Below are 23,379 nucleotides of genomic sequence, written 5' to 3'. Positions count from 1 at the left end.
GGGAGCGCTGGTCGCGCACCCGATAGACATAAAAAGCTCGAGAGAGATTGACAATATAGCGGCATAAGATGTTGAGCCTACAACCAAGCACTAGTCCTTGGCTGTAGCCTCGGGGGCTACTCCCATCGGGAACGCTGTTCGCGTGCCCGATGAAATTATAAAAAATATAGAGAGAAAGAAGAAGTGAGCATATTTCGAGTTATACAAATAACTCGAAACATACTCCCATCGGGAGGACAATATAAGTCATCCGTTGACTCAATAAAATGTGCTATTCCAACAGCCAAAAAAGCACTCGACAATATATTCTCAGAGCGCCAAAGTTGCGAATAATCTCTGAATGCCGCAAAACTCTGCGAAGGTAAGACCCCAGATCCGTTCTGAGCGGCGTGGCACCGTCTCTGACGTCGGTTTGCTACTTTTTTCCGTATTAACAGATACGAAGAAAAATCCTAACGGACGCGTTAGGTACCCGATAAAACATGACTGGGACTCGACAGAATGGTAAGACCTTAAGCGGCACCTGTCGAAGTTTACACCAGTATCCCGAGATCATGTCCAGGAACGTGATCTTGAAGTAGGTTTTTGCGGATTGCCACTAGAGCAGTTAACTAGTACCTGATCCGTCAGATGAACTAGCTCCAACTACCATTATCCCTGTACAATATATAATTGCGTATCCAAAAGATATGTGATAAATTTGATAGTTATTGAATGATTATAGTTGGAGATTTTCCCTGATTCTTCGATTCAAGCAAAATCTCGGGGGCTACTGACATAGGCATCCCCAATGGGCCTGCCGAAGATGGTACCCGGGGTTTACTGAAGGCCCACGACTCGATGAATATGAAGATTCGGAAGCCCAAGTTAGTATTAAGGAAAGCTAGAAAAACATACTTGTAATCTTACGGGATGAGTTAGAAACCTTCCCGGACTCTGTAATGTGTGTACTACGAATCCCTCGACTCCACCTCCTATATAAGGGGGAGTCGAGGGACAAAGAAAGGATCGATTCATTGTCTCACGCAACCTTAGTTTTTACATCGTCTAGTACTTTTCGGCTCAAACCTTCGAGATCTATTTGCCCTCTACTTCCGCTAAAACCCTAATCTACAATCCGTAGGCATTGATAAGTTAATCCCTTGTCAACCACCTTCATAAATCATGTGAAAATATGGCAAATGTTTTTGGTAGAAACAAAGTCGTCTGTAAAAAAGGAAGAGCCGAGGCGACGCTCGAGGGCCAGACATGCCCTGGTGGCGTTGCCCAGTAAGGTGGCCGCGCCACATGGCCTCGTTTGGGCCTCGTGACTCCTCTCGTATGATACCAGTGCCTAGGGTCCTTCTCATGAAAAATCTTTTATAGTATTTTTTTCTCTGAATTAATCGGTCTTCATATAGCCCTGAAACAACAAAATATGAAAAAAAGGTTTTCTGCCTCCCAGAAATTAAATACCAAAACAAGATATGTTACAGAAAAGTCTCATTAATCATCTGAAAATGTATAAACAAATGGTGAATTAATGCAGATATAACAATACAAACTAGTCCTATATGTGGCTATTATGATGATACATAATGCATGTATCAGTAGGACGAGCTCTAATTCTTTATGCATGGTGTGGACATTGATCTCTTCAAGGGCGAGCTTCTTGTATTGTATATCGATGTAGTTCTACACATCCTCCTCGTTTTCCCCGGCACTTCCTCTCGTCCCTCTTCTCATTTGACACCGATGTGTCGGTTAAAAGTGTATTGATAGTCTTCATGACCGCTTGCGAGGAGGCATCGTGTATCGCCTCCGCCTTAGAGATTGCCAGTCCTTTCAACCTCTTTGATGCACTAGCCTCACTTGGGACGGCAATATCGATATCGATGATATTGGGCTGCCTAGACTTTGCCTTATTATATAAGTACTATACTAAACGGGAACTAACATCTTTTTTGTAAGATTTTTGATTATTTTTTTACATTAACGTTGAGCTGACACGTCTTCTGGTTAATCCGCTGTTATTTTTCGGTGTGCATCTTTGGTACATCTTGAAATTTGCGTATCATTTATTCCTGCTTTCTTGGTCGTCCGGTGGTGTGGTTTCCATTTTTATCTTGGGTGAATGTAGCAGATTCCATCTTCCATGCCACTGTTTTCGTTGTCCTCTTGCTGTTGTTTTATGTGATACTACTAGATTCATCTGTATGTGGTGGAGCAGTTTGGGCACGACACGTTATTGTTTTTTACTTGAGCGGTGGCAGATTCCGCTCGATCGAGCAATTGAGGAGGAATTCGTGGCATCGATGGATGCGCCCGCGTGCTATCTTCCTTCCTCCCCACGATCTTCTCGATTGCCACCCCCTCTCTACTCTTTCTACTCTCTAGCCGATCGGCACCTCAGCCGGTATCCCGTGGGGAGCTCCTCCCTAGCCGAGGTGAAGCGTCAGCAGCGGCGCCCACACGACGAGGTCGAGGACGGCACACCGGCGACCAAGGCGCAGTAGCGGGGGAGGCCGACGCGATGTTGTGTTGTGCTGGTGATGGCGGCGATGTTTTGTTCGCGGAGCGGAAGGAGAACGATGGGTCGCGTGGAGCTTCGCGTGGCCGAGGCCGCGGCCAGAGCGGCAGGCGAGGCTGGGAGCACGCAGGGCTGGCCGGAGTCGGGCTGCGGGGCGTCGCCTGCAAGCCATGCTACAGGTCATTCTTCACAAGGATCTTGAGGCGTGGCTGGCTCCACCGATTCGACTCCTAACGCACCCCCTCGCCTCTCCGCTCCCCGACCACCGCGCCGCCTTCGCTGTCACACAGGGGTTTCCCAAAAAGCGAACGTCAGCGTGTCCGTGGATCGGCGCCGGTGGTGGAGCCAACATCTTCGCTTCGCCGGGGCCGGCTATCGGCCACACAAGTTCTCCGACGTCTCCGGCGTTCGACTTCTCGGCCTCGCGGACTTCAGCGCCGCCAGCGCGCAAGTCCGGCGGTAGCAGCAAGAAAAGGCAGCGGCGACATCACATCATCGTGAGCGCGCCCCGCAGGAGCCTGCGGCAGTGGGATGTGCCGCACCAGTCCAGTTAGTCAACGCGGAAGATTGGTATGCCTTGGTCACCGGCGAGGCCTCCCGGTCCTCCATCCTGTCCAGGTCGTCGGCCAGGCTGTGCTGCAGTCTGCAAGTTCTTCACCTCGCCAACAAAGGCGAGCAAGCAGGTAGGATGACCCACCGCCGTCCTGTTTTACTGCATCTTGCAATTCGTTATTCCCTAATCCCTATGTCTGTTACCTCTGATGTGCAATTTGATCACGGCAGGAAGCCAGGACGGCCTCCGGTGACTAATCCCGCTCGACTTGATCCTGCAGGTCGTCGGCCAGGGCCCGCTGCGGCAAATCATCCGTCAGCTGAGAAGGGGAGCAAGCAGTAATTTAATCCTTAGGCTTTCTCTTGTTCATTGGTCCATTTCATTTCTTACTCAGGGTTCGTGCACCAGGGTTCGTGCTCACCGAGTAGATATTTTAGAGCCAAACAAATTGTAGCGCTCCTCACTTATTTTTGGTATGGGATTGTCCTTCACATTTATATTTGTGTAACTTGATAATTTCTTAGCTTCTTGATTGGTCATCGGATACTTATAGAGGGGAACACAGTTATCTGAAGTTTATTATCTTAACGTTGTAATTAACACAATGATTAGACTACTTTTCAGTTCTCCATACATGAACATTTTGATCAATGTAACCTACCTATGTCTTAATTTCTTGATCATTGATTACATATTGTCTGAGACAGAATATTATTATCTGAAACTTATGATCTCCCATGGTGAGCCCTCTGTCTCTGTAGATCTTTTGTTTTCCGATCTGCAGATGAGATTTAATTCGATGCAGAAACAGTGCACGCCTCCTGATTTATTTGTGTTATGCCAATGCAAGATGGACCTCCTCTCTCCACGTGTGTCTGGTGGCAGCGGCCAATATTTGTTCATTCCCAACATCTCCTGCAGTTTGGACTGCAGTACCCTGGCTTCGACTTGGATCAATCTACGTAGTATTCTCATCCAGATTAGCTCTGAAGCTTCTACAAAACTGTTGCATCGACAGTATTGCGAGCATGGTATTGGTATATATATATATCTTATCATCCCGTGATTGTTTTGCACACCACTCCTTAGTTTGCTCTAAAGTCATCCTGGTAGCATGTAGATTGCAGTGAGCAACTAATTCTGCATGTAGTCCGCCAAACCGCTGGCCTATATAATTTATTAGAACAATAATATGCTAATATTTGTGAAAGAAAATGTTCACAAATGAATTTCCGGTCTTTGAGTTCCAAGGAAAACAAATGTTTATATGGACTGATTCCCATGTGTAGGTATCCCATACATATAGGGAAGATAAATTCAACAATTAGCTGTTCAAACTCCAATATGATCTGTGCTGGTAGTGATTCCTTGCTCCATATTTTTGAATATGCTATCGGACACGCGCCACTGTATTGGTTACAGAATTCATAGACAATATAAACTGTCTAGCATGATATTTGCAGGTTAGTAGTCAGTTGCCCAAAAGGCATGCCTTCGCTGTACATTTATTAAATTGAGTTGATGTCAGGTTGTTTTCTTTAAGATATGATCTTCTGGGACTAGATTTTGAAAACGATGAGTAAAGCTAATTTTCAGTGTTCCAGATAAAGCATGCTATATTCCAATCTTATCAACGACATACTCTTAGCGAGTATGCATGGTTATTCCAATATAATTGTCATTGTTATTCTCTGCTGTTTATTTTCACCATTAATTTTTTAAGTTCATGGAACACATTGGCAATTTCCTCTTTCTGAATCCCAATCATCCTAAAAGTATGTTTAAGTAAATCCCTATCTAGATCCAGTGTTGCTTGCATTGGTGCATCCTCATTGTTGCGTAATTTTCCCATTCCTCTAATCTGGAATAAAAGAGGCTTAAGTGCTTAAACATTTTTCAATCTGACCTGTACCAAGGCACCGCACCGCATTTTGAGTCACATGTGGTTTTACATGCCTTGTTCGTGCCCAGAGAATACTGCATATACGGATGTACCGGCAATGCCCTTTAGGTCTCTATTATATGTAGCGAATAGTACAACGTACTTAGTAGGTATGAGTTGGCCATGTGTACAGATTTATGAATTTTATTTTGTGATATTGAAGATCTTGCTACAGATATATTGGGACCATTGATAGGCTAATTTTGATATCCTTTACAGACACTTGGCAAAATAATATCTAGGTTGAGAACATTAATTTTGGTTGTGAATATGATTTAACAAATACACGACAAATATGTTCCATCAGTGAATGTCAGAAGGTTCAGATTGCATTGTTAGGTATTGCACAAATATGCCATCATACTAAGGCAAACGTTTGTTGTTCTTGATGGCATGCTATCAACAGTTATGGCCTTTTTGCGACAAAAGGAAAAGAAGCAAGTTCCGTGTGTTGTATTAGCCTCTTAGCTTCATATATCTCAGTTGACTCAACCGCAGTATAATTTAGAATTACCATGTCCTTCACTATCCATAGTTCATATCCTTGCAGTTTATGCTAGCTATACCTTTTCTACTTAAAAGAGAATCAGATTATATGAAAAATCATTTCCTCTTTCTTGAAGAAATTATAAGTTCTAGCTCATTGCACACAAATTTGTTCAAACACTGCACTTCATGTTGATAAGTTTACATATTATAGATTATAGGCAGAAATTATAAGTTTTAGACTATGGCAATAAAAAAATCTTGAATAATAATTATTTTTTCTAGAGAAATATTAACATGGTCTCCTGTCGGTAGTGTTGTCAATGTGGATAGTTAAAAATGATCTGCATTTTGGAGTTCAACCCTGAAGTCCTGAACATGGGTGTTAGTACAATGGGGAAAACCACATCGAACTTCAAGGGATGGCGCCTTCCCAGATGATGATGATGATGATGATGATGATGATATGCATGTGATGGATCAATTTTTGTTGAACCTGGAAGACAAGATGGAGTGACCAATGCTGAAATGGACAACAAACGAAGAAGTAGATTGGAAGTAAGCACATACTGGTTTTGTGCTGGTTTTAGAAGAACAAGGCAATGGGGAAAACTGCATCGAACTTCTATGGATGACGCCTGTCCACCAGATGATGATACACATGTGATAAATACATTGTTGTTGAACCTGAAAGATAAGATGGAGCGACCAATGCTGCAGTGGACAACAAACGTAGTAGATTGGAAGTAAGCACATACTGATTTTGGGAGACCAAGATGCCCTTGATCAAGTAGTATCAAGATAACATGAGCGTATGTTTCCTAAGATGATCTATCTCTGTTATTGTCATATTAAAGGTGCACAACCTAACTGGACTTTCTATGGTGCCCACACTGTTGTTCTGTTCTGATCTTTCCTGTGACAATGCGCTCTTTTTATAGATAGAAATGAATGCTACTGCTCTTAGTTTCTATTAGTGTCATGAGAGTGTAGTACGTTGAGCCATCCAGTTGTTGTCGGGTGATTGCTATTCTTCGTGCATTTAATTTTTTACCTCTTCTGTTTCTATTCCCCATGACGCATATCTACGTTATGCATATGTTTACATTCTCTTTGTAGTATTTAAGAACTCCGAGCATGGTTTCTAGCTTCACGACTACAGCATGAGCCACAAACATTTACCACCGCCAAAATTACCATCAATCAGCTCCCATTTGGCGCGGCGGCGCCGCGCCTTATCATTGCTAGTACGTTATAAGAGGCATAGAGCTCGTGACACCTGGGAAAATCTTTGATCGCCATCCAACAATAAACCATGTGAAACCATTTTATCTTATTGGCAATCTTGAAGTGGGCCAAAGCACTACTTATTTCACTGGTGAAGCTTTGTTTGGGCAAAACGGGCCCAAAGCATTATTCCCTGAAGCTTCGTTTGAGCAAAACTGGCCCATGTCCCGCCCAGAATTCTTGCAAGAAAATATTAATCCCATATATCCATGTGACACGATCGAATCGGTCGACGAAGGTGCGCGCACACGCGTTGCAGCGCATGGAGAGCCAAATGGCTAGTTCCCACGGTCTCCTAAAAGGGCATGCAGGAAAAGATGCTGCTCGATCTGACGGGACGGACGCACGTCAAAACAAGCACACATGCAGTGATCTGACCCGACCTGAGTGATGGATTGGACACTGACTAACCTCATAACCTGCATGCTGCAGCTAGTGCGACTTGACCAGCTACCGCGCGCAGGACAGGAGCACATTTGTTTTTTTACGCTGCATCTATCTATCCTTTTTGTTAAATTCGACGGAACGTGCCACGCAGGCCGGAGCAGACATGACATGAGGGCCTGCCTGCAGCACAGTGCTGGCGGCAGAGCAGTGCGAAGTATGCATCGTCTTGACACATCTCCTCCGATTTCACCGTGTCGAATCCACGTCCATCGATTGTCGGTTCAAGTTTGTTTCTTCAGAAAATCCTATATGCAAATGATGGTGTCCACGCTAATGATGCTATCACTTCTGGTATTTTTGTTAGCACGTCTAGCGTGCATTTTCTCTTCCAAATCGAGATCAAACCTCGAATTACCAAATAGCTCATACGTTGATCACATGCGACCTAACTAGAAGGAACCGCCAACTAGCCGAACCAACCAGATCGAGCGATGGCAAAGCAGCGATCAACCTATGCTCACTTCAAGTTATGTTAGATTGTATGGTTATTAAATTTTTTTTGTTTTATTAACATCATGAGAGAGCAAACTTGACACGGAGGAGGAACATAACGTCAAATGTCGACCCCCAGGGCGACTCCAGGTGAAACCCTAGCGTCGCCTACAAACAAATCTTGACGATCTCCTTTGCTGCTGGCTATGACCGCGGTGGAGGCGAGCTGGCGTCGAAGGCATTAGGAGTTGCTTCGCTGCAGTTGACCTTGGCAACGGCTGGGGATGGCGCGGTTACAGCTACGTGCGGCGGCTGGGGCGGTGCCCCTAGCCATGTGGCAACGACGACGTACCCTCGGGCGCAAAGCCCGCACATGATGGCTTCTTGCAGCGGATGGGGGAATGCCGTGTTGCAGTGGCTTTCTTTGGGCCTTCCATGCTTGGGGTCGAGGTTGTGGTCGCAGGTCTGCTAGGCTCCCCCCAAGACCCGCCATCGGCGCGGCTGCCGGCCGCCCGGAGGTGCGTGGATAGGCGGCACACAACTCTATGTCGGCCCTGGGTCGAAAAGTGTGCGTGGTTTGTACTTCGCTGGGCGGAGGCATGGGGGCCTGTTGGTCTGCTCTGGAATTGGCGGCATGCAGTGCATGGATCCCTCTCACACCATGATGATGAACTTCCTTACGCGTGTCTTCATTGATCTTGGACGAACCGTCGAGTTTCGAAAGCCTAGGCCGACGAATTTCAAATGGAAGACATGCATAGAGTTTAACGAACCAGAAAGGTTTTGGTCGCAAGCAACCATGTTTTCCTAACCGTTTGGTTTCAAAGGGAGCGTTACGAAACTCTGCGGTATGTTACCGCCATGTGACAAGTCTTAGTTTCACAGTGAAGTTAGATGCGAAGAATTGCAAGGAAGTTGAGAACTATGGACTAGCAATTAAGATTTATATCCTGGTTGGGACAAGATTCTGGCTTGGTGATTTCTAACTTGGAGAAGTGGCATTGGCAAGTGGGGATGACATCATAGGTGGAATTCGGTGTCAAAACTTGTAGGGTGAAACCCAAGGCCTGACTAGATTCTTGCTTGGTGATCTCTAACTCGAAGCAGCGGTATTGGCAAGTGGGGGCAACATCAGAGGAGGAATTTAGTATTAAAACATGCAGGGTGAAACCCTAGGGGTTGATACTAATTGGTTGTGCATGGCAATGACCTCGTCGACGGTATTATTTTGTGAGTGCGAACTTTTTCTAGCGTGAAAACCTAAGATCATTGATCAGCACGATGACCGACGCTTGTTCACTGTTTCCTTCTTAGAGAAGTCATTTTAGAGATGATAAATTTCTGGTGTTATCTTGGTGGTGTTTGTTTCGCTGTTACAAGGAATGGATCACTGTAACGAAAATTTTCTTTTCTACAATTATTCATTTTTTTCTTGAATGTGTGCATTTGTATTGTTAATAGGGCACTGCGTGTAATATATTACCTTTATCAAAAAAAATTAACATCATGAGATAATGTGCATCCAATTTGTACTTCTATTGACGTGAAGGCGTGACCCATTTTCAGCTTTTACCTTTGTGTTTTAGCTTTTCACCTTTGTGTTTTGTATTTGTTAGAATTTAAGCACCTTAACTTAAATTTCTAGATCCGTCCCTGTGCATACACGGTCATACAGGACCTCCATATATCTCCCTGCGATCGATCCATATCTGTCCATGTTGCGCACATCTCCAGTGCAGGCATCTAGCTCTGCCTAGGGGCTACTCTACTCTGTTCAAGCCAAGTATACTGTGCACTGCAGGGGCTGGCTGGCATGCAGTACATTACACAAAATCTTTACTCCAGTCCTACCTAGCTTGCCATGCGAGAGAGAGAGAGAGAGCGCAAGATTTTGGCGCAGATATTGGATCCTCGGAGTGGCATCTGGCCAGAAATGGTGAATGGAACCTGGGTGTGCGCGCACCTATTTACGAAAAGTTTTAAAAAATGCTATTTAAAAGTTTCAAAAAAATGTGAAGTAAATTTTTGCATGTATATATTATGTTGATACTTACTCGTGTGTGTTTTCACGGAAAAATACCATTGTGTGTGACCTACACAAAAATGACAAAATGCAAATTCCTATTCCTATGAATAGTAAAATTCATATTCACTATTCTCATTTAGACATTTTGTCATTTTTATGCAGGCCACACACAATGGTATTTTTTGTTGCCACGGTTAAACACAACTCATCTTCTTATACGATTTAAGTACACATATCGTTCCAATCCTATGCTTTTTCTATTTATATAATTTTCATATCAGTGAATCAAAGGAGGCCTAAATATTTTTTAACCCCTCTCAAACTTGTTTATAGGATAAAAAGATAATACAAAAAGATAAAGTATATTTGATTAGCAAAGTATTTTTTTAATGAGATCTAAGTTAATTATACGATTAATTTCTATACAATATTATTTTATAAATAGAAAACATATGTAGAATTTTTTTCCATAAAATCCAAATCATACATAATTTTTATACAATCCTATAAACTAATGAAACCCTAATATCATTTCACATCCTTAGGTGCAGAACAATCTCAGCCTTTGATGTTCGATGCGTTTCAGCTTTGCGGGGCGCATTGAACCGAAAGTGGCTGGGTAATTGTTTTCACCTTAGTTATTTTTTTTTTCGAGAGTACGCCAAAGGCGTACCATATCTTTATAGAAGGCAGAGGTTTGAATACAAGAACGGCACCACTCGCTACAAGCAACGAGGGTAACCCCACACACACCGGCTACAGACGAAACAACCACAACACAAAGCACCTGTCCTAAGCAAAGAACCAAGCCACGTCTCGACCGACGCCAGCACCTCCGTAGAAGAACAACTCCGGCAAGGCCTTCCTCATCAACGCACCATCCGAAGGAGATCAATGGCGGGACTTGGTCGGACCCAAGAAGACGTCCTCAAGAAATGCCAGCAAAGGCGTGCATAGCGCCCTGGAAAACTGCCTCGGACCGCTGCGCCACCGGATTAGAGCCGCAAGGAACCTCTGCATCGTGTCTTCACGCACGAAGCTCTCAACAGAGTCACGACGTCGACGACGCCGCCATCGTGCCGATCCGCACCGGATCAAGGCTTTCGCCCGAAGACACCCGAACTCCAAGGGTAGGGAGATGCCGAAACTCCACGGCGACGCCTCCAAGGAGGGGAACGACGCCCACGGGCGCCGTCGCCACCGGCCCAACCCAAGCTAGGCAAGACTTTCGTCCGAGTCGTCGACCATCTCCGAAGCCCCAGAGCAAGGGCAGAGCGCCTTTGAGCCTCTCACCGCTGCCACCACAGCGCCTCAAAGATGAAGCCGCAAAAAACTGCAAGCCACTCCGACACACCCCGCACGCCGAAGATCCGGTCAACCTCCTTCTCCACCTCCAGACCGACCAGGCACCGCAGCCTCCATGCTCCCCTCCAGCCGGAGCAACGCTGCCCGCGGTGGACCTCGCCCACTCCAGGCGCCCACCCACGTCCAGGTCGCCCCGGCCCAGCAGGCCCAGATCGGGCCCATGAAGCCTAGATCTGGCCCGCACTCCATCCTCCTCTCTCCGCCGCCGGGCGACACCGACCTCGCCGGACTCGAGGCGGCGGACCTCTGCTCGCCGAGGCTCTCCCCGGCCGAGCTTCTCCGCGCCGCCACCTCCCGCACCGGCCACGCCCCGCGCCGCACCGCCGCAGATCTCGGCGACACAGACCTCGCCGGGCTCGAGGCGGCGGACCTCTGCTCACCGAGGCTCTCCCGGCCGAGCTTCTCCGCGCCACCACCTCCCGCACCGGCCACGCCCAGCGCCGCTCCGCTCCGCTCCGCTCCGCTCCTCTCCGCTCCGCACCGCTCCTCTCCTGCTGCAGACCTCGCCGGACTCCGCCATGACGCCGTGCCGCCTCCCTCCCCGGACCTCCGCCGCGCGTCGCAGAGCCCGCAGAGCCCCTGCGCCGCCGCCGCACTAGCCCGCCGCGCCGCCCATGGCGTCCCGCCGCCGCACGAAGGGGACCCGCCGGGCGCGCCCGCCCGCGCCCGCCATCTTCGACGGCCAGGCGTGGCCGCCACCGCCGGCCCTGGCGGCGGCAGCGGCCGGAGGAGGAGCTTCGGCGGCGGCTTCTCTAGGGATTGGCGTGGGGAGCCTCCGGAGCCGCCCGTGCGTGGCGGCCCGGGAGGGGAAACCCTATTTTTCCGGATACGGCACAGTCCAGTTCGAAAAAGAAAAACAGTGCAGCTTTTCACCTTAGTTATAGTGCGAGGAATAAGGAGAAAACGAGCCAAGGAGCCTGAGATCATCAATCAACAAGGCAAAACTTAAGCTTAGTAGTAAATACTACAATCTGGTAGCACTACGTACTTGTAGTACTTGAATTTTTTTGTACTAGTTAATTAATTACGAACAAGTTAAGAGCATCTCCAGTCGCGTCCCCCAAAGCGTCCCCCAAAGGGATTTGGGGCGAGCCGGACAAAAAAAGCGTTTCAGCCGCGTCCCCCAAAGCCCTTTTTTGTCCGGCGCGCCCCTATACGGTGTCCGGCGCCCCGAGCCCGTCCCCGTCCCACAGGGGACGCTCCGGGGACGCCGGACACAACGAAAAGCGAGGCCAACCGACGCGGGCCCGACCCGTCAGCGGCACGGAAGGCTAAAACCCCGTCGCCTACCTTTGGTCAAGCGACGTTAATGGCGTCCCTGTTTTCCCAGGCGACGCAGGGACGCGTCTCGTCGTGCATGGCCGCGTGGCCGTCCGCGCCGGAGTTATTGCGTGCAAACACCCGCTGCCGCCGCTGTTTTAAGGCGCCCTGTAGTTAGCGCCGCTCATAATCCTTCTCGTCGCCGCCACCTCCCCCCTCCCAGATCCTCTCCTCGCCGCTCAAAAAATGTCGTCCTCCCGCAAGATCGCCGCGGCGAACGGCTTCGGACGCGGCAGCCTCACCGTGGCGGAGGCGTGGGCGCTGTACAACGCCCGGTATCCAGTCCCGCCGGACATGCGGCTGCCAAGCAGCGGCGGCTGGAGGATGGCCGTGAACGGCATTGGCGTTCCGCCGCCGCCGAAGCCGCGCACGGACCAATGGTGGGACGCCGTCAAGGCCCGTCGGGCTCAACTCACCGCCCAGGAGCGGAGGGATCCGACGTGGGCGGTCGACAACAACGACGCCTGGTGGACGTCGTACTTCCAGGCGAAGTACGACGTCGAGATGCACAGCACCGACGGGCTCGTCGGCGGCCCCAACAGCTGGAACAAGGACGGCCGCGCCCTTTTCTGGGGCGTTCCGGGGCGCACCCTCGAGAACGTCATCCGCGGCCTCCGCAACGGCGCTCCGCGGCTGGAGATGCCGTCGTCGCCGCCGCCGTCTCCTCAATGGCAGCCGAGGAGGACGACTTACTCGTCGTACCGGTCGGCGCCCTACACCGTCCCCAAACGGGAGGTCAAGGAGGAGCCGGCGACGCCCGTCAACACGAGGCGTGGCGGTAGCGGCAGCGGGCGGCAGCAAGGGAGGCGCGGCGGCGCCCTCCTCATCCCGAAGCCGGAGGTGAAGGAGGAGCCGGAGGAAGCGTCGCAGGTGGCGCTGCTGGCGGAGTACGAGCGGCAGCAGCGGCTCATCGCCAGCAGCGACGACCCCGAGGACTGCCCAGGGCTGCGGGCGGCGTTCATGGCGTCCATGGACGACAAGGACGCCTGGAGGGGCGACCTGGACGCGGCGATCGCCATGTCCATCCTCGACTCCGGCAAGCCGCTGGTGGACCTCACCGACGACGGCGAGGCAGGACCAAGCGGCTTGGTGAAGGACGAGCCCGTGGACGAGCCCGTCGACGAGCGCGGCAAGCAGGAGGTCGTCACCGACGAGATGTACAACTTCCAGCAGTACTACGACGCCTCCGGCCGCCGCAAGCGGTTCTAGATTAGGTTTAGTTTTAAAGTTAGTCAAATTTCGTTCGAATCTATGTAAATTTGGACGAATCTAATCGAATCTAGTTAAGTTTAAAATTTGCGAAATTTTGTTTGGGGGACGCGACTGGGGAGCGACGTCCCCCAAACGCGGCACGAACGAAACACGTCCCCCAAACGCTCAATCCGGCGCGGTTTGGGAGATGCTTTGGGGGACGCGACTGGAGATGCTCTAACTACGAGATCAGTGGGATCGATGGGGGGTAATCAAAGGGGAGGGCATTGAGCAAAAGAGGCCCGATCGATGTATCACCAGCGTCATGAACAAGCTGCATGCTAGCTAGAAAATAAGCAAGACAAGCAACCTCTCTTTCGTTCTACTTACTTAATCCCCATACACCGATCATGTAACGAGGTGCTTCGTACGTACTACACACATATGTATATGCACAGGAGATACTAATCAAGAGGCCAAGCTGAGGGGCAACTTCGGAAAGGAGAATGAGGGGTGCTTGCTAGGACTAGGAGTGGAGGCACTTGCATCGCCAGCCGAGCGGCTTGTAGTTGGAGCGGTCGTCGTAGGAGGAAGGCAGCGACACGCCGCCACTGCTGCGGCCGCCTCCTGCTCCCGCTTCTTGCAACGTCTTCTTCTTCCTCCTGTCGCGCAGCATCTGAAGCAGGTCGTGCGGGGTGACGGGCACCTGCACGGCCTCGCACCGGCGGCCGCACGACGACCGGCACCGCCCCTCGCAGCTCGGCGGCCGGGACCCCAGCATCGTCTTCCTCAGCATCATGGCCTGAACGCCAACGCCTTCCTCGACCTCCTGCAAAACCAAATCCAACCATGCGATCCATCAACCAGGACGTCACATCTACTAGATACGCAGGTAACTAGATTGGTAACGTACATACCTCGGCAATGGCGGCCCGCGCATTGGCATGGCTGCTGTGGGTAGCGGTGGCGGCTGAGGCGAGGATCAAAATAACAACCAGCAAGAAAAGGAAGAATAGGAGGAGGAGGAAGACCCGCCGGCGGCGGCCCATTCGGGGGGCTTGTAGCTCTCTACCTCTAGAGGAGGGAGTGAGGAGGAAGATGGGGGAGGCAGCAGAACAGAAGTGAAGCTGCAGGGGAGAGGACCTCCCGGCTGCGGCTGGACTCGCACAGATATGTGTACCACTGCTAGATGCGACGTGCTGCTACTGCACGTAGAACGCACGAGCGATAGACAGCTAGCTCATCTTTTCACGCCGGTACTGCGCGCGTCGTGTCACTTCACCAGCGAGCTACCTACAGCTAGCCCTACAGCATGCATGCATTGCTTGCATGGATTATGTGTAGCTCCATCGACCATCGGACCGGACCTTGAGATGACACCCATACATCAAGGAAAATTAGTTTTTTTCTTTTTAAATTGGGGAAATATCGCCCAACTTTTGGATCAAAGAATGTACACCGTTTTTTTATTAGATTATTCACGAAAATTTACAAGAAACAATACAAAAGATCAATCTCGAAGCAACCTTACTATACCTGGGATGAAGAGGGTGACAATACATCAACTCATATCATCCAAAACTAAATGTTTTCCCAAATTGCCCAATAGCAGGTGAGAAGCACATCCAGTTAAGCAGACTCTCAACGCACGTCAACGCACACGCCACAGGAGTTGCTCAGTGGAGAGATCATCGCATTAACCTTGCAAGACCTGTCGTCGATGCCACCATGACACCAGACGGCTCCACCATCATGCACGTATACATCATCCCGCATCTGTCGTCGATACCCTGCAGCACCATGTCACTGAGACTCCGCGCCAACAATGTGGTAGATGAACACCACTCCACCGAAATCCGCCAACATCCAGCGGCTGCTCCAAAAACGATGCCCCAAGAGGTAGAATGACGCAGGGCGCCCGCCATCGTCCGATCCGGGAGAACCGGAACTAGGGTTTCCCCCCGGAGCAACACAAGTGAGAAACCGCAGACTGCGACGACGATGCCTTAAAGAAGGTAGCGGCGCGACACGTCGCCATCGTCCGCCAACCGAGGTGGGAGCACGGTTTTCACCGGTAGCCGCGCATCCCCAACTCGCCGAGTGTAGTGCCAAGACTGGTAAACATGACGCCTTCGACAAGGTAACGAGGTCGACCGACGCCGCCATCATCCTCCAAGACCGAGGTCGAGGTTCAGTTTTCACCGGCCGCCATGACACCCCGGACTAGATCACCATTGCCGGAAACCTGTGTGAGATCCCATGATCCCCCACACAGGACTACCAGCCTTGCCGACCACCTCTGACGAAGAAGAAGGTCGTCTCCTCCGTCAAACTCGAGCTTGCTGCCCCGGGCATCCTCGAACCGCGGGAGAATCCCAAGGTCACCACCCCGCACCGGCGAGAAGCGGAGGGGATGGCGCAAACCGTCCCACCACCAGCCACCACCGGTGTGCCACCGACGGGAGGCAGGGGAGGCCGCAGCACTCTAGCCACCGTCGCCCCTCCTTCCTCCGACCGCCGCCACCCCGCCATCACACGGGAGGCAGCAGGTCTACCGCCGCCGCATCGAGGGGCGCACCCGGTGTCTGAAGCCCTAAGAATGCACACAACCAAACAAAGATAAAAAAAACCATCAAACTCAACAAATAAACACCAGGAACTACCACCCCTAATGGCCACACATGGACTATAAAAAGTTTCTCCTATAAATGGCGCCTCAAGGAAGCGAACGATGCTGTGGGACAAAACATCGTCATTGTCTCATCAGATCATCGATTTTCACCCCGAAGAAAGTTCAAACAAACTCTAGATAATGCCTTCAACAAGGAAACAAATATATATCTGCAAGGTCTTCCCTGCATTTTGATAAGTTCAAAAGGGAGAATTTACAACCTTTAGTTGATAAGCGTTGTGTATGCACAATAAATCTTCAGAGTATGTAACCAAATAATCACAACACGGTGATAGCATCGAGATTTGTTAACGCAGTTTGGAGAACTCGCCTACTCTACGGGGATTTCTACGGGTGCTCCTTGCCTCTGATACTTCAACGCTTGGCCATCCTAGGTGCCAGCCTAAGCCGTCGGCTTCCCGATGTGTTTGTTGCTATCAAATCATTATAGGTTACAATTGTGTGTCACCACCACATTATTTAGGAGGCCAAGACTACCAAAGTCGTGAGTCCAACACTACTCGTACCTATCCACACCTAAGACTACTCAAAGTCCAAACATAAACCAACTCGTACATAATATTCGACACAAACACAACAAACTCCACCTTGGCGACTATTTCATGCATTATTAGTCATTCAAGTGACAAACTTCCACGTACGTTAGACTCTAGCTTTCATCCATGAGTTCTGCTAGCCTACACGTGACTCCACCTGTATATAGTCATTGTTCTTTCCTTCAACACTATCACACATTGATCACTAATTTTTCTAAGAGTTATATAACTTAAAGGAATTTCATGTCTCCTTTAAGCACCTTGAGTCAAATTCACATTTGTCTCATCAAAACTCTCGAAAATTCCCCATGGCCAACTCATGTCCATCACTTGATGTCAATCCCAATAGAAAGAGTCACTAACTTGAACATGGTACTCGCCAATGCTGATATAGCACACATGTCTAGCGGCTATTGCCTTAGTATGTCATTGTCGCCCATTCTTACTGCATGCCTTAATAACTACTATACTAAAGGGTAACAAACATCTTTTTTCTCCTAATTTTGGATTATTTTCGGATTAGTTGTATGCTTGACACGTACCCCCTAACTTATGGTTCATTTCTAGAGTGATTTTTCTGTGTACATTTCCGGTGCTGCTTTGGAACTACGGTACTCCTTTTACAATTTCGTTCCGTAGTGCGCTTAGTTACTGCCTTGGTGGATGTAGCAATTTCTTTTAAACAGCTGGTCAAAGCGGTGCATAAATTCCCGCACTACAAAACGATTTGAGCGGTCGTTTTGTCCCGACATCTTCTTTTTCCCCCTTCCCTCCTCCTTGTTATTGCCGCATGCCTGCCGCCCGCGTCCTTCTTCTAGGGCCGGCGCCCACCGATCTCCCCTTCCTTGTCTGAGCTTCTCCCCTGCCCCTTAATCCTCCTCGTGGTCGCCGGTCTCCTTTTCCTCCGTGCTCTGTCGGCAGATTTTGGCTCCCCGGCGACCCAGGACGCACTAGAGCAGGTGGAGAGACTAGAATTGGAGATGAGATGGCGCGGTAGGTAAATGAAGCACGCTCTGATCGGCCGCTGAATTGGATGCGATGTAGCAAGGATCGAGGATTCGGAGGAGAGCGACCTGAAGCGGCAGACACCACCAAATCAACAGGCAGGTTAGTTCTCTCCGGCCATCTCCTACGTCCTTATTTTTTGCATCTGCGGCAAAATTTTGGCGATTAGATTGACGCTTTCCAGCCGGGCCCTTGCACCCGGATCCTACCCCCTTGTCGCTCCGATGTTTGATGTGGAATCCTACTTCCGTTCAATTCCTAAATCGCCTAAAGTGGATCATTTTGTTAGTTTACTCTTTGCGCTAGATCCATCTTCCCCTCTATCTTCTTTCTCTCTCTTTTCCAGGAGGAGATGGTCACGTACGGTCATGGCGAGGGACGGCTCTAATCTAGCACCTTCACGATTGATTGAGAGCCTCTACAGGGTGAGGATGTCCGGCTGCTTCAATCCTCTCTATCTTAAGACGAGGTGCAGGTGGACATGGTCACATCACCAGTAAGGCTTCCAGATCGCCCCGTCCTTGCCTCAGGAGGAGTTCCCAATCAAGATGCTTGACCTGCAAGGTAATAATACGTCGTTTCTCTCTGTGATTTCTACTTGGTTTGTATGTGATGACAATATTAGGATTTAAAGTCAGTTGAACGGAGCGTTGGAGTGGTGCTTGGATAGTTCTCCTTTTCTCCTTTTGCCTCTTTTTTTTCTGATGTGCATACTTTCTTATGCAATACTACTATGTACGTACCTTTCAAAATATTCTGTACAATATGTACTATACATATATGTACGCTGGAAGGACAGAAATTCTCCTGGGCAAGCATTCAATTGATTGTATTGCCGGTATGTTTTTATTTTCTTTTCTGTTGGATGAAAAAATCTTCTATATCTGATTGTATTTTCTGGAAGCTTTGAGTGAAGAATGGGGGTACTGGTTTTCTGTATGTTGTGAATACAAACTGATTCGTACGTTTTTGCAGAGAAGGGGGACCGCCGCCGCTCGCGGGAGATGGGGGCCGCTGCGCCCTGCTCCACTTACTTTTCATCGCCGTCCTGCTCCGCGTGCACGGCGGCCACGCCCTGTACCAGACGTGCGGTGCCAACAACCCGGAGGCTCTCCGGGCCATCGACGACGGAATGGGTGGGGGGCCGACATCGGCAGGTAGTGCTGCGCCTGAACGGGCGTCTCATCCGACCTCGGAAGGGGGCTGGGGTTGGATCCTGCGGAGATGCGTTGCAACCCGTGCACACGGGATGCATGTCTTATTCACAGCATCGACCTAAGCATTCACACTCAATTGCTGATCAAGGGGTGCCAGAGATGCAGCTCTTGCCTCCAAAGGCCCTGTCGCCATACGGATTCAACAAGGTTGTTCTATGCGTCTCCAGGATTTGGGAATGCAGGAACCAATATTCGGGAAATCTGCATGAGCTAGGTTTCATTGCTGTCGACCATGAGGTATTGCTCTGTAATCTTCTGCTTTGCAGCTAATGCTCACACAGATGTATGTGTACTAGATTTCCTTGATATTAGCTCAATGGCCTGCAGTCATGCTGACAAACTCCCCGTACCTAATTTTACTATGAAATTCATAGATAAGAATAAATTGACTAGATATTTTCAACTAAATTTTCACACAGACTGACCTTCTAGCTCTTACTAGCAGCAAGTGCTCATTCATCATTGTCGATATCATTAAAATAATGAGATGGCTGAGCCAACTTGTGGTCTAGAACAGACATGGAGTGACCAGCCATAATCAACAACTAGATTCACTTTAGTAGATGTAGCTGAATCAATATGTACACGAAATACACTGGATTTATGAATAATCAAACTCATACCTTTTATTTATTACTTACAGATATGAATATAGAACTGTGTTATATTGGTGGTTATTATGAGTGTTTCACATAATTGGGTGTCAGATCCTCTGTTGTGCATGAATTACTTTTCAAATGATTTTGCGTTGACATCATGCACAAACTTCTGTCTATTATTAACATGAGGTAGGTTTAATCACCTTTTCATATATTTATCACAATTGCCGTTGTGTCAATTGGGAGGAAAAATATTCTACTAGGATTAAAGCAAACAACAACTATTAGCACACATGATTGGTATATTTTCACCTCCATCCAGGAGTAGATTGTGCCCAGAGTCGGGACTGTTACTTGCCTAAGCATTTCTATCAAGCTAACTACCTTTCCTCTTAAAACAACAAAGCAGTTTGTTACATCAGATACAATGGCTGTAGAAACCTCAGTGTTTCTTACTACTCGCACAGCATCATCTGTCACATGACAAATAGGACTACTTCTCACATGAAGGTGTCTGCTCCTGCCGCAGGCAACAGTAATGGAAGCCAACATACTGGCCGTACGTGTAAAACAATTCAGAGATGTGCTGAAGAATTACCACTTGTTGAAGAATTGACCAACTGTAGTCTCTTGAAATCCAGCAAGCATACTATATGCTCACTATATGCTCTTCATAGAATATCTGTTTTTGAACCTAGATGTGTGTGTGCTATGGTCCAGTTTTCTCTTATCAAATGCAATTGATTATCAGTGTTCAAGTTGCTTAATCATAATTAATATGTTGTTAGTTTTGTTGATTGCACTTTGTATCTTATGTTAGTGCTCCACATTTCGATAAATTTACTTAGTAACCAACTTTTTTCTGGTTTGGTATAATCCTTCTCAAAACAATAATTTGTAAGGTATAAGTTTTAAATATGAGAATTATTTCGCCAATATTACACCTATACTGGTGACAAATAAGTTGTCCATTATTTCAATATTTTCTTTCTTAACGCTGTATTAGAAACTATAGCTCATAGTGCATATGTTGCTCCTGATAAGTTAGTTGTTAAAATAAGACTGGTAGAAATTTATTGGTATTTATTTTCCACTGCTCTCTGAGAGTTGTTAGTAATAAACCCACAGGTTTACAGCTTCGCATGCTAAAACATACACACATTAAGCCGTTGTCTTACTCAGTTGAGACACTTTGACATTTTTATTTATTTATCAAGTTAAGTATCTCATCTTACTTCTAGAGATCACACTACAAATATGGGTTTACACAACTATGTGTTCTTTTATCTTACACGAATTTTTGTTTCTTATGTCATCTTCCAGAGATGTCAATTTCTCACACTATTGCATCCATATGTGTGCAACAGGTAGAAACATGGTCTCGAATGATAGGCCATTCGTGCATGGCCACAAAATAAACTTCTACAGTTCAGTTATTTTCATATAGGAATTCAGATACGAGGTACATCCATATTTGTATTTTTATACACCAAGGTACATTCATCTCTGATGGTTTTTGCATGTTGTGTGTCTGATGAATTGATTTTTCGACACATACTTAGGAAAGAGATACACGGCTTGGGAGGCCACGGTAGTGCATAGGATGACAAAGTTATATTTTCTTGATGCTAGGAGGGAGGTGTTTCTGGATTATTGGTGTTCATTAAGGTAAGGAAGGCATGCCTCCTTTTTTTTTTACTCATGTTAAAGATTCTTCGATTTGGCTATCCTTTGTTTTCTTATCTTACTAGATTTGGAGGTTCATTATTTCCTTGCACACAAACTATAGCCTGTGAGGTGAGCTACCTTCTGATAAATACATCATGGTGTCTATTTGTCATTCTGGAGGTGGTATAGTTTACTTTAGAAGTCAATCTTCAGATATCATGAAGTTTGATCGCACACATCACTTTGCATTCAACTAGATAGAGATTGCTCTATACTGAAATAACCCGACATGAATATCAGTAAGAGATCTGTGTTCATTGTTGCTAGCTCACATAAAACTTAACGTCATGTACCAACTGTGCATCACTGCCGGGTTTGGCCGCTCTTCACACTTCAGCCTAAGCTAAGTAAATGGTTTTATGTGCTTTAATCCTCATTCAGAATGCTATGTTTGTTTTTGAGTTGGAAAGCTTGCTAATTTTTATAAATTCGATATTAAGCAACGATGATGAGCTTTTCTTATAGCATAATGAAGGTTAAATTTTGCTAATTCAGTGCTGCTTACTCTCATATGGCACCCTATAATTCTGCCTTGTTGGTATGGTGTCTGTAATATATAGAAAAATAAATTAGGTAGGGTCCCTGTTAGATATCTCATATCTGTCCATTGTGCCTTTACAGTTACAAATTTTCTATATTTAAATCATGCATGAGAGCACACTATGCTCTCCAAATTTCAGAAAATTCTATGTGCATGCCACAAGATTGGGGCAAATTCATCTCTCTTTATATAGGTTTCCCCCTTGGTTCATAGGATTTGTTCATCTGCAGTCTACAAACTAGAATAGAGAAAAAAACTCGAGTCACATCTTTAAAAGTATGTAGGATCTACATGGTCTGCCACTGTATTTACGATTTTTCGTTCATAAATTATGCTGCTTATGGATAAAAAGAGGGAGGCACCCAACATGTTCCCGCTGAACTAGAGGCATTGAGGCCTAATACCAAGGAAGATTAGGAGATGCACATCAGGCATGCAACTGAATATTCAATCAAGTTATAGACGAGATTATGCGTGACAAGGAGGAGGTTGACTGCTCAAGGAGATCGGCTTCTCGGACCTGAATGACACCACCGACAAAGAACGGGAGCCTTTAATTAGCAGGAGAAGAAACAGCCAACCCCTGGTTGGAGGATGACAACAGCGCCATCCCTCAGCCATGAAGTCAATGCTAGCGATCGCGCAAGGAGGAATAATCCGAGCACGTGCCTAGGCATAGCGATCTGTCATGTTGTTTAATTTTAGCTTGACTCATGTATGTCTTAATCTATGTTAGTTATGTAGTCAGGTAGTGTCAACCTCCCAATGATCTTTGTAATGCAGTCTGAATCTCTATGAGCGGTGATAATAGATTCACATTTGAAAAAGAATGTATCAACCTTGACGTTGGCATAATATTAAATGGAGATTGGCATAATATTTGGAGACAGTCCTTTTATAAATCAACTCAGAGGATACTTTGAGGGTGCGGCGTGCCGCCGCGCCTGCATTTGCTAGTACTATTATACCATGTTGAGCATCTACAATATTGGCCAAAATCTACCGGGTTACTAACCACAACACCTGGGGACCCATTGCAGATAACCATTAGTCATACCTAACAGATTCAGAGTTCCACGCATCCCTCGAGCCTTAAGCTCCAGTCCGAACAACGTGCATTTCGCTTTCCCACTAAAATAGGCTTCGAATCTGCGCATAATTGTGATGTATTCCCATCCCTAAGCCGAGTGAAATCTTTCATTAGACTCTAGCTCCACCAACATGACTCATTGGTCGATGATCACATCACCTCGTTGATGTCTCGTGAAAACGATCACATTATCTCCATCTAACCGGCATATCTAGTTACAATATACATCGAATATCTTCCCAGACCCACTAATAAATGCTAATCAATGTCAAGATGTGCAAATCCTCTATTTTATTTGTTTTGTGCAGAAATGGGAGAAATCACGAAAATATCAAGGGCATTTAACGAAAAATCATGGGCTGGAGTCAACACCAAGTCAACCAGGGTAGCGAGACATCTCATGGAACACTTAA

General features: G+C 47.5%; 1 protein-coding gene across 1 annotated transcript; it reads right to left on the bottom strand.

The window, feature by feature from the left end:
* Positions 1 to 13,864: 13,864 nt before the first annotated feature.
* LOC127326344 (EPIDERMAL PATTERNING FACTOR-like protein 2) lies at positions 13,865 to 14,712 on the bottom strand. Its single transcript, XM_051353215.2, has 2 exons — positions 14,476 to 14,712; positions 13,865 to 14,387 (listed from the first exon to the last, which is right to left on the bottom strand). Exons 1-2 carry the CDS (start codon positions 14,605 to 14,607, stop codon positions 14,085 to 14,087), a joined length of 435 nt encoding a protein of 144 aa, XP_051209175.1. The 5' UTR covers positions 14,608 to 14,712; the 3' UTR covers positions 13,865 to 14,084.
* Between the last annotated feature and the right edge of the window lie 8,667 nt (positions 14,713 to 23,379).

This window comes from Lolium perenne, chromosome 5 (genome assembly GCF_019359855.2).
Source record: "Lolium perenne isolate Kyuss_39 chromosome 5, Kyuss_2.0, whole genome shotgun sequence".
Taxonomy (NCBI): Eukaryota; Viridiplantae; Streptophyta; class Magnoliopsida; order Poales; family Poaceae; genus Lolium; species Lolium perenne.
Note: the sequence above shows the minus strand (reverse complement) of the source record. Positions and strands in the feature narration are given on the sequence as shown.